Here is a 12,852-nt window from a genome sequence, read left to right on the forward strand (position 1 = left end):
TACTTTTTTGAGCTTTAGGCGTTATGCTTCAGGCGACAGAAATTTCAGATGTGAACAGGGGCCATTTAAATAAATGGGATTTTGCTTGTTGGGCGCTTCGGAAACTTTTGAGATGAGCGTTTTACAAGCTGAAAACGCTCAGGTGTGTTAGGGTCCTAAATGAAATATTCTGCTTGTGTTGGACGTGCTTTCTTTCTCAAAGTTTAACGTGTGAAAATATTCAGAATGACTTTCTGTTAGCAGTTTCCTGCCCCAAGAGGGTATCAGAGATTGGAGCCCTAAGCTGGAAAAAAGATTATTGGTAATGGTGCATTTAAAGACTTTTATTCGAAGGGTTTATTTCTTTCAACTAAATCAGGAATTAGTACTTCTGGGTCAACACGACCAGTCAAGTTCACCTGCAGGGCATACGAAGTACTTTGTAAGCTGCCCTTGAGGCTACAGAAGATGACTTTTATTTTAATTACTGGAAAAGGGGGACCCTGGGCATCTATGTAGCGGCTCTTACAGGGTTAACATACAAATGAGGGATATATGAGTGTAAAGCTGACACCACATCAACCATTTAAGGTTAACATTTCATTTCTGTTTTTTAGTTGTTTTTTTTTATAATTTTTTGCATTTCTTAGGCAGGAAAGTGATTTCCACCCCAACGGCTGAAGGAACCTGACCATTGCCCAAATGTTTACAAAGGAACCTGTTGCTAAGGACAATAGGTCAGCCAAGCAGTAGCGATGACCCCTTTCCCCCCTTTGGGAGATAATAAATAATTGGGGCCACAGGAAAGGCAGGTGCTAACAGGTGCTAAATCTTTGTCCATAATTCCCATGGATACTTAAAAATGTATAAATGTATCCATCTCTTACTTGAAAGATGCAATGGGGTCATAAAGCCTCTCTCTTGTTCTTACATACCGTATTTATCGGCGTATTCCGTGCACTTTTTTCCCCTTAAAATCAGGGGAAAATCGTGGGTGCGCGATATACGCCGATATCCACTTCCCGCACTGTGTTTGAACGCCGCCACCGACATATACCGAGCGCAGTACACTCGAGTATACTCGGCCAGGCTTGGCTCCGCTCGCGGTCACGCCCTGTGCCGCCTCCTAGCCTTTATGCGAGAGGAGCCGAGCGTGGCCGAGCCTGCCCCAGTGTACTGCGCTCGGTATATGTCGGCAGCGGCATTCAAACACAGCGCGGAAAGGGGGGATCGGCTCAAAAACAGCACGGGAGAAGCGGGGAGGACACCACCAAGGCCGCAGACGGACGCCGGACCAAACAAGGCCGCCGATGGACGCCGTGCAAGACACCGACGAGGGGCATTCAACTGTAAGTATTTTCTTTTTTTTCCTGAAATTTCCCTTCTAGGTTGGGGGTGTGCACTATACGCCAGTGCGCACTATAGGAAGATAAATACGGTAGTTACATAGTAAGTCAGGTTGAAAAAAGACACAAGTCCATCAAGTTCAACCACAAGAAATAAAACAATAATAATATCGTTCTGTCATATTGTAGAAACCAGTATTAGTGTCTTGCTTCAGCCAACAAAACGAGTTCCTTCTCTACATGTTTGTGAAACAAATGTAAAACTTCCCTTCTTTTATTATTAGGGTAAAAATCTGGCTTATAATAATTTGATATTGTGGGGCAGAAAGGTACAGTTATCTTGCTTCCTATATTTATGCCCTGTTGACCAACACTAACTAATGTTGATATGTCATATATAAGAATACTGTATATCTTAGAAATCAAATTCATTGTTCAGCTTAGAAGAAATCCATTTTGAGTTTGTGTCGGTGTGTGTTAATGATTTGTTACATTGCCATAATCACAAGCAGCCAACAGATCACCAACATCAACATGCTCTTTAACAAAAACTTGACAGAGGCTACAAAAACATTGCTATTGATTACAGTGTCCATGTAAATATATTTTTCTTACTTTGTTTCTCAGTGACTACCACCACAAGGGCTATATATTTTAACAAAGCAGAGAAATGTGGCTATAAATTACAAATAATAAAATCAGTTTTAAATAGCAACAATGGCTAAAAAGAACCATTTACATTTTTGTGGGTTAAACAGGAGTATGTATATTTTTAAATGTTACAAATTGCTCTTTGAATTAGTCTGTTGGTTGCAGAAGGTTGCGGAACGCAAGGAGTGTTACCATGGATACTCACTTGTTCTCATTTGTAATGTCATATCTTGGGAACGGGTCTTTGTCATTATCATTAAAGTCATAACTTGCTTCTGGATCCTGAAATACAAAGCATCAAGTTAGGATAATATAAAGCATAACGTCCACGTTGTATTCCAGTCTACTCAGTGACAAAAACGGAGCCTCCACTTTATCAAATGCAATTTACTTTCCAGAAATGTAAAGAATGTACATTCTTATAGCAATCTACATTCCCTTGTCTGTGAGAACTGTACCTATAATGGCACCTGACTAATGCCTTAGGAAGAAGAGTGCAAGGCTTTAGCCTCAACAAACTGATACGTTTTCCTTTTTACATTTCCTCCACCTTTGTAAATGTCGGATTAAAGTGTATATAAATCCTAAAAATTAACTTCTCTTACTTTCTACTTTTGGTGTGTTAAATATACAAATGAAAGTATTACCGGTAAGTTAAATATTATACACAGTTCCGGCTGGTGTTATATTTTCAAACAAACAATCACAAGGCACGCACAGAGCTCACATCACTGTGTGATCACATCATCGCTGTTGGCGGAGCGGATTGTGGAGCTGCACTGAGGGGATCTAGGGAGTTGTGTCGTACAGGACTGGAAAGTTGTGTTGTACAGGACTGGGAGGTTGTATCACTGTAAGTGATACCCGAACCCCCCCCCCCATTGGTTCCTGAGGAAGTCACATGACCAGTGATGCAACGCGTCGGGTGGAGCCTTGTGACATCAGTTCCAGTGGAGTTTTAACAGAAGTACGGTGAGGAGTCCTGTGTGTCACTACTCCCATTGCTTTTTACTGCGGTTTTTATCCTTACTTGATGTAAGCAGGTTTTTTTACTAAATAAATGTACTTTTCATTTGGCAATATTGCACTATGGCTGTTCTTTGTTTCCTTTGAGCGCTGTTTCCTCTATATGTGGAAATACCCAAGATGTTTTAATGCCAAGTTTTGGACATAGTCTTCGCCTGGAATCTGGATGCTTTTTCAGATCCATCAACAGAATTCCTTATCTGACTATCTCATGAGCCTTGTTTGAACTAACTCTTACCATTGGACTTTAGTTGGAGTTTATTCACATTTATTTATTTGTATGTTTGGATACTCATCATATTCATTCTTTGAGTATATTACTTTATGGCACATTATTGAATAAGCGCACAATTCCCATCTTTTTCTTTCCCCCGTCGGTCAGTCACCAGCCCCGAACTTACCCCATATAGGCCACGGGCAGTGCTTCCTCCAGGCGGCTTCACCCTGCATCTCCTCCTCCTCAGCTTCAAGGTGGCTTTCCCTGCATCTCCTCCTTCATGGCGGCCAATATGATCGCTTATCCTGTGGGCCAATCGAGTCTCAGGACATTGGCCCGGAGGAGAATCTGGAAGACAATAGCGAATATTATTTCGCTATTGTCACACAACTGGGTGGGCTCAGGGCGCAGTGCTCTGCCCCCCCCCGAGCCCACCCTTTTTTGAAGCCATTTAGGGGTCTGGCACATGGATTAGGGGTGCGGCGCCCCTGCACCCTGTATGGATAGGCCACCACTGATTATACATATGATATATATATATTTCAAAATAGTAAAAAAAAGTTGTTGAAATCCAGTGCTATCCTGTGCATTCTGTATTATTTGTATTTTTATCACTAGCAGTGTTATCAGCCCTGCCAAGTTTACCTCTGTGTACTACAGAACACCTCTACCTTATGCTGTGGAGATGAGGAGGGAATGCTCTGTAGCCCTAATACACTTTCTGGCCTAGGGTGATAACACTGTTCCTTCATGGATACAGTGTGTTAAGTGAGTGTGGTCACCCTAGGACCCTAAGAAATGTTAACATACATTTTCCCCAAAGTCAGAGAAAGTAACAGATAGTAATTAGAAATTTAAACATACATAGTTTGCATAGATATCTGTATGGTTCCATTCCAGCCCATCATCAAGAACGGTTACAACACTGCCTTTCCCAGTTATTCCCTTTCTCCAGACTGGTATGACATGTAAATCCAGCTTTGGCAACTTTGGGTTGACTCTTGTGTCTCTCTGTGAACATAAGAACAAGAATTACAAAGGGGTATCTCACTTCACAGTGTATACACAAAATCCTGTTTGAATGGGAAACTGTTAAAGTGGTTAAGAGGTTATAAAGACTATTTTTTTTATTATACTCTGTGCCTCTGGAGTCTCCTGCCAGTGCTCTCCTCTTCTCCAAGTGCCCCCATAGCAAGCTGGCTACTATGGGGGCACTCATGCGGTTGTACCTTCGAGCCAAGCTGTGTGCGCCCACAGATACACACAGTGCGGCTTGAACCCACACCCTGCTCCCTCCGCACAGGATTTGATTGGCAACAGCAGGAGCCAATCACTCTCGCTGCTGCCTCTGTGTCTTGTGAGAAGAGGAAGAGATAGTGTTGTGCCTCTGTAGACAGACACAGCGCTGGATCGAGAAAGGTAAATGTTTGGGGGGGGAGCAATACAACTACTCAGGGAACTATGCAGGGAATGCATTTAAGGTATTAACATTTAATTAAGGTAAGAAAATCAATTTTAACCACTTTAAACTATTAGTTTTAATATTACACAATGAAGACTACTGCCGCATTGGGGAAATCCACAATCTCCTCTCCGGCACCAGCCTCATCCACAGTCCTTGACCAACTGCAGAACACTTCAAACATGTAGGGCAAGTGTCCAATAAAGCAGGATCTCAAAAACCGCTATACTTAAGACATGTAGTGATGGTTGCTACATAGATTGATCTTGTAGGACCTTGTGTTAACCTGCATTGCGTTAAGCCAGCCCATTCATTTAAATAGGCTGCCTAATGCACTAGAATATACTAAAATGTTGCATGTGCCACTTCTGGTAGTGTATCATCACAGCACATGTCAGTATGTTGCTGTGTTGCAATGCAAATCGGCAGCAAGGTGCATCCTGCCCTGAAATACTCCATGCCGACATCGCTAAAGTGCATGTATAAAGACAGAAGGAAAGGAGGTTGATTTACTAAAAGATTTGAGAATGTTCAGCTAATAAAATGTGTGAATATCCACTTTAGTTATCCAATTATGAGGCGATTGCGATAAGTAAACAAGTATTTCACTTGACTGAACAATTGAAGTAAATCTTCACACATTTTATGTTGTAAACATTTTCAAATTCTTTAGCAAATCAGCCCCTCTGCAAAGAGCGGTATCAAAGATTGAAAACAAGGTGAAAACGTAATCTATACATAAATGAAGGAAAGTGTTTAAGATGCTCTTTTGAGGATTTACTAAAACTAAATCTGGTGAAGCTGTGCATAGTAACCAATCAGCTTCTAGATTTTATTGTCAAAACTTATATTGAACAAGCTGCAGTTAGAAGCTGATTGGTTAATATGCACAGCTGCCCCAGATTCTGTGTGCTAACATCTTAATAACCCCCTACTGTGTTTTAGCAAACTTTAATGTCATTCACATTCAGGTAGCGTTTACATCAGGGGTGTTGCTAGGAAGATTGTGACCCGGGGTATACCACCGTAATGCAGCGTACTATGCTTGCACACATAGCACAGTCCTTGTACCCACAAAATATGCTTTAAGCATTGTGCCACAAATGATAGTCTCACAGACATATATAAACCTCAGCACAATAATAAAAAAAAATGAAGCCCTTCCATTAGTTATTAGGACGGATAAAGAAACAGGTCCATCCAGTTCAGTTTGTGTTTGTTTCTGTGTGTGTGTGTGTGTGTGTTTGACATTTGCTTTTCTGTGCACAGAATATGAAAAGAGAGCCAACTCTTTTTCTGAGCTTAACTTAAACAAGAATTACATTAACACAACCAGTAACTGTTAAGACCATTAATGTTTTGGTCAGGAGTATATACTGTACAATACAGCATACAGAATGCAGGAGCTAGGAGTGTGTATTTCACAGAGTTCAGGTGTATGTAATGCACAGAATGCTGGCGACAGTAACACAAAATACACAAAGGGGATAAGAGTATGTACCGCGCAAAGTTTAGGGGTCAGAAGTGCGTGTTGCACAAAGTTTAGGGGTTTGGAGTACATAACGCACAAAGTACAGGAATCAAGATTAAGTAACGCACAGAGAACAGGGATCGAGAGTAAGTAATGCATAGTGTGTATAATTTAAGAATACGTAATGCACAAAGTACAAGGGCCAGAAGTCCATGTTTCACAAATTGCAGTGGTCAAAAATAAGTAACATATAAGGCGTAGGGATCAATAGTAAGTAATACAACTGAGTCAGAAAATACTGTAAGTAATGCACCATGCACAGGGGTCAGACACATTTCTTCCCCAAGCCAAAATGATTCCCAATACAATTACAATACAATAAAACTGTCCCCAGCACAAATTCCTGGCAGATGGGCACTTAATGCAGCAGCTTTTGAAGCACACAAATTAAAGAAAATAAATGCAGGAGGTTGTGGCATCGCCAGACCCATGGCACTCACCAAAATCTCCAGAGCATGTACCCTGGGTGGCCAGCGCTAATGTCCACCGTTGTTTATATCTACATTAACTGCTTCAATATCACACTATTGTAATAGGATGGCGGCAGGAACCCTTTGTCCCTCCGGTCAGCCGTCATATGACATCTTTTTTTCCCAAGCCTCTAGGGGGCGCGTGTGCGCCCCTGCCGTGTTACTCTGCACCCGATACGCGCGCCCGTGATTGACCGTGGATCTGTGTGTGTAAACACACAGATCAATGTCCTGTCAAAGGAGAGGAGACTGATGTGTGTTCCCAGTACAGAGGAACACACATCGGTCTCCTCCCCTTGTGAGTCCCCTCCCCCTACAGCTAGAATCACTCAATAGGGAACACAGTGTTAACCCCTTCCCTGCCAGTCACATTTATACAGTAATAAATGCATTTTTATAGCACGGATCGCTGTATAAATGTGAATAGTCCCAAAATAGTGTCAAAAGTGTCCGATGTTCCGCCGCAATGTCGCAGTCATGATAAAAATCACAGATTGCCGCCATTACTAGTAAAAAAAAAATGCCATAAAACTATCCCCTATTTTGTAGATGCTATAACTTTTGCGCAAACCAATCAATATACGCTTATTGTGATTTTTTTTTTAACAAAAATATGTAGAAGAATACATATCGGCCTAAACTGTGGAAAAAAATGTTTTTTTATATATTGTTTGGGGATATTTATTATAGCAAAAGGTAAAAAATATTGTGTTTTTTTCAAAATTGTCGCTTTTTGTTTGTTTATAGTGCAAAAAATAAAACCGCAGAGGTGATCAAATACCACCAAAAGAAAGCTCTATTTGTGGGGATTTTTTTTAATAAAAATTCAAATGGGTACAGTGTAGCATGACCACGCAATTGTCATTCAAAATGTAACAGCGCTGAAAGCTGAAAATTGGTCTGGGCAGGAAGGGGGTGAAAATGCCCTGTGTGGAAGTGGTAAAAGAACATCATCATTCCAAAGTAAATACTTACCAACCTGACTAACCCCCACCCTTCCATTCAGTGTTATGTACCGTTCATTACCTTAGAGAGAATAAGTCATCCCTTAACTGAGCAAAGACGTAAACAGTTTCTAATGCATTGTGTGGTTGGGTAATGTGTTTTGCCTGCCAGGTCTGCACCTGTGTGTGGGACTAGATCTTTAAATCCCAAATCCAATTTGAATTTTGTTGGCTTTGTTCATACAACTGTGTTGCGGGAATGTGTACTTCAATATACTTGCCAATGGATATGAAGTACCGCACAGCAGAGAACACATATTGTGCTAATGTGTGCATTGAGGTGTTCCGCCAACCCATTCATCACATTAACATGCAGAAATACATGTATTAATGTGTGTAAATTAATGCAAAGCACCAAAGAAGGAAGGTGCAAACCTATACTTTCAGTAGGCTAAAGAAAAGAAACTATTCCCAAGTAAAAGTAATTCGCTAAATCATTCTGAATTTCCTCAGGCATCATGTATGGTAAGTGAAATGTTTGGACACATTTATTAATAGTTGGCAGGAATTCAGCTATTACTAAGTTTACTCTTCAAAATCAGCTGATGTATTCCAAAATCAGCAGACTAATGCCTTGTACACACGATCGGAATATCCGATGGAAAAAGTCAGACGGTGTGTAGCCCCATCTGAGTTTTTTCATCGGAAAATCAGATGAATTCCATCAGAGTTTAGATATAGAACATGTTCTATTTTTCTCCGATGGAATTCCGTCGGAATTCCAATGTGATTTGGCCGGGCAAAAGCTTGATCATGTGTACGTGGCATAAGTGCGTTAAGTAATGGTGCAATAGCTGTTTTATGGCTCTAATGTAGTCTTATAGCATTTAACTAAATACGGAAGATTATGGGAAGTCTGCTCTATGGAATATTTGTACATTTGGGTAATTTTCTATTTATTAATTGACTAGTTTTAAACCGGTATGAAATATTCACATATACAGTACTTTAAAAAACTGATACAAATACCAAGATGCATGTATGTACCTGTTATTTAAATATACACTCACCTATTTTTTTATTTTTTAACTGATCATACATTTTTTAAAGCATTAGCGGAGCAAGATATTTGTAGGCAATACATTTATTGCAATATTTACAAAGTTAAGGGTTTTTGTTAATTAATCAGTGACACGGCCAATCACACTATGCAGGAAATTCATACACCTGTGTAAGCTACAACTCAAGCTTATACAGGATTTCCTTTCACTACCAGTAGTTGAATACATTAGTTGGGAGTAAAAGGAAGGTAAGTATATGCTTCTAAGGCCTCGTACACACGACCGAGAAACTCGACGGGCGAAACACATTGTTTTGCTCGTCGAGTTCCTTGTGAAGCCGTCGAAAAAAATCGACAAGCCAAGTTTCTCCATTCCCGTCAAGGAAATAGAGAACATGCTCTCTTTTTGGCTCGTCGAGTTTCTCGACAGTTTCCTCGACGAAAATGTACACACGACCGGTTTCCTCGGCAAAAAAATATCTCCCAGCAAGTTTCTTGCTGGTTTTTGATGAGAAACTCGGTCATGTGTACGAGGCTTCAGGAGAGCTAGGTTAACATTAACTTGTCCCCGTATTTACTTTAGGTGAATGTTATTATGGAATGAAATGGCTTCAAAACAGCACCTACCAAATACCACTGATTTTTCCACAAAGGATCATTAAAAAGGTCTTCTGAGTCTGTATTCATCACATAGCCTCGTTTAGTCCTTTGCTTGAGATACTGCTGTTCTGCCCACGAGACCTAAAATTTACATAAAATGCATCATGTTATTCATGAGGATATACACATGAGGATATACACTTTACAACAACTAAACATTTCCCAACTGCTTTCATGAAGGTAGTGCTAGAAAAGCCACCTTGATGTTGGTGACAACTTGCCAGCAACAGGAGAACTAACTGACCACTTAGCTCCACCTATAGAGTCATTCCCTTACTAGCAGTGTTATAGGCCAGTGGGAAATAACTTCATTAGGAGCAGTGGTTTTCTTACCTGGGTTATTCTGCTGCTGCTATCACTATGGTGTTGATTTACTAAAGGGAAATCCACTCTGCACTAAAAGTGCACTGCAAGTGCACCTGAAAGTGCACTTGTAAGTGCAGTCACCGTAGATAGCTGTAAATCTGAGGGGAAGCTCTGAAATTTGGGGAAGCTATGCTGATTTTATCATCCAATCATGTCCACCTCAAATCTACAGCGACTGCACTTGAAAGTGCACTTGCAGTGCACTTGTAGTGCAAAGTGGGTTTGCCTTTCAGAAATAACGCCCAAAATTACCAAAAGTATTGGGATGCCTGCCTTTACACTCACAGGAACTTTAATGCCATCCCAGTCTTAGTCCATAGGGTTAAATATTGAGTTGGCCCAACTTTTGCAGCTATAACAGCTTCAATTCTTCTGGGAATAGAAAACCTTTAAGATAAATTAGAGCAAACTATGATGCCAGACCATCTCGTTCAACATCAATGCCTGACCTCACAAATGCACTTCTGGAAGAATGGTCAAACATTCCCATAGACACACTCCTAAACCTTGTGGACAGCCTTCCCAGAAGAGTTGAAGCTGTTATAGCTGCAAAGGGTGGGCCAATTCAATATTGAACCCTACACGTGATCTGACTTTTTGACAACAATTGTCTGACAAACGTATTTTATCGGACAATCCGACGGTGTATATGCTCCATCAGACAATTGTTTTCGTTTTTTCATCGGACAAATGTTCACTGTGAATGCTCTCAAACTTTTCTGCAACAAATGTCCGATGTAGGATAATCTGATCGTGTGTACACAAGTCCATCGGACTAATGTCCAAAGTACAAACACACATGCTCAGAACCAATGCTAAAGATCAGACAACAATAGCAGAAGTTGCCCAAAGGGTGGCGGTAAAGAGCTGAAAAAACATGTGATTTGGTGAAAGTTGGCTGAAAATGTCCTGCCGTGGGTATGGACCAAAACCCACGGAAAAGTCTGGTGGAAGTCCGATCGTGTGTATGAGGCTTAAGACTGGGATGGCAATAAATTTCATGTGCGTGTAAAGGCAGGTGTCCCAATACTTTCGGTAATATAGTGTATATGTGAACTGTTCTACCTACCAAAATTGTCATTGTGTTGAGTCAGTCCTGGTATTTAGACACCCACCTATCTGGTGACCTTACATTTATCTACTACAGTTAGGCAGTACAGTTTTGTCAACAACCTTCCACCCAGCCTATGACTGGATAATAAAGAAGAAGAAGCTCTACACTGACAAGCTCACCATTCTACACGGTCATGGACATAGTAAGCAGAGGGCACTTGTACAGGAACAGATATATGACCCCCTCATCCAATTAAACTGAACATAACATTTATTTGCTGTGTATAGATAGATAAAGGTAAATAACAGATGCCCTGAAACTTCATATGTAATTAGGGTCATACATTAAACATCGATCCACTTTTTGCTCAAATGGGGAAAAAAATAAGCAATCTGAATGTCTCATTGCCAATCAGGCAGGAATTAAAGAAGGTTCTTGCTCTTCAATAACAATTATATTAAAAATCAGGAGCAAGGTTAGGGCCTCTCATTTATCACTGGCCGGCCTTGTACACACGACCGAGAAACTCGTCGGAAAAGACACATCGTTTTCCTCGACGAGTTCCTTGTTAGGCTTGTCGAGGAACTCGACAGGCTTTCTTTGCGTACACACTGTCAAGACAAAATCTCGTCGTTCTCAAACGCGGTGACGTACAACACATACAATGGCAGGGGAAGTTCGATTCCACTGGCACAACCCTTGGGGCTGCTTTTGCTAATCTCATGTTACTGCGTGTTAAGTAAAAGTTTGGTCGGCGACGATTTGCACTTTTCAGTCTGTTACAGCGTGAAAAATGTGTTATCTCCATTACAAATGCTACTTTTACACTCGTCTCATACTTTATTCTGAGCATTTGAGGGTTTCTTAGCATACACACCATCGTGTTTCTCGTCGAAAACCAGCCCGACGAGGAACACGACGAGGAAATTGAGACTCCCGTCAAGTAAAAAAAGGAACTTGTTCTCTTTTTTTCTCGTCGAGTTCCTCGACGGTTTCCTTAATGAAAAACGTATACACAACCAAGTTTCTTCGGCAAAAAAGCTCTCCCACCAAGTTTCTTGATGGATTCTGTCGAGGAAAACGGTCGTGTGTACGAGGCCGCCTAGAGAGCCCTAATGCCCAAGGGGGCTCTAATGCAGCTGCACGTTCTGCTAGCTCCTCCTGTAAGTATGTTTTAGGTTTGCGACTGTCCCAGAATTGGTAGTGCTGTACAGGGAACTGCAGAAGACTAATATAAGAGCAGATTTAGGTACTATGGGCCAGATTCACAGTGGAGATACGACGGCGTATCTGCTGATACGCCGTCGTATCTCTGTTTCTATCTATGCGACTGATTCATAGAATCAGTTACGCATAGATAGCCATAAGATCCGACAGGTGTAATTGTTTTACACTGTCGGATCTTAAGATGCAATACCGCGGCCGCCGCTGGGGGGAGTTCGCGTCGTAAACCAGCGTCGGGTATGCAAATTAGGAGTTACGGCGATTCCCGAAGTTTTTTTGCATTCGCTACGTCGCCGCTAGTCTAGTTTCCCGTCGCAAAGTTAGTCGTTTTTTTTGGTGCCTTAACTTTACACAGCAATCGTATTGCTGTATAAAGTATGGCCGTCGTTCCCGCGTCGAAATTTAAAAAATAACGTTGTTTGCGTAAGCCGTCCCGGAATACGGAATTATGCTACACGCATCGCCGTTCGAAAAAATGACGTCACAGCACGCAATGCACGGCGGGAGTTCGGAAATGGAGCATGCGCGGTAGGTCCGGCGCGGGAGCGCGCCTAATTTAAATGGCAAACGGCCATTTAAATTGGCCCGCCTTGCGCGGAGGCCGCCGGCGTAGGTTTTCATCGCAAGTGCTTGGTGAATCAGGCACTTGCGATGAAAAATTGCGGCGGTGTAACGTATCTAGGATACGTTACGCCGCCGCTGCCCTACGTGAATCTGGCCCTTAGTTCTAGGTAAAAGTAAGTATAACGTTCTTTAAATGAATACTTAACTGAAGTAAACATTTTTTTTTTGCCTTCAGTTCCGAATTAAAGACTCCAGTTTGCATTTTTTTCAGTTCTGAATTGAGTTGTAATGTGTTTTG

General features: G+C 41.4%; 1 protein-coding gene across 2 annotated transcripts in view; it reads right to left on the bottom strand.

Moving 5' to 3' along the window:
• Positions 1–12,852, bottom strand: part of PCSK1 (proprotein convertase subtilisin/kexin type 1) — a 67,879-nt gene that overhangs the window by 34,314 nt on the left and 20,713 nt on the right. For both annotated transcript variants that reach the window (XM_040342504.1, XM_040342496.1), the window contains exons 3-5: positions 9,314–9,427; positions 4,084–4,230; positions 2,182–2,258 (exon numbers count right to left, since the gene is read on the bottom strand). In XM_040342504.1, the coding sequence (XP_040198438.1) occupies positions 2,182–2,258; positions 4,084–4,230; positions 9,314–9,427 (338 nt within the window). The remainder of the gene's footprint in view (positions 1–2,181; positions 2,259–4,083; positions 4,231–9,313; positions 9,428–12,852) is intronic.

This window comes from Rana temporaria, chromosome 1 (assembly GCF_905171775.1).
Source record: "Rana temporaria chromosome 1, aRanTem1.1, whole genome shotgun sequence".
NCBI lineage: Eukaryota > Metazoa > Chordata > Amphibia > Anura > Ranidae > Rana > Rana temporaria.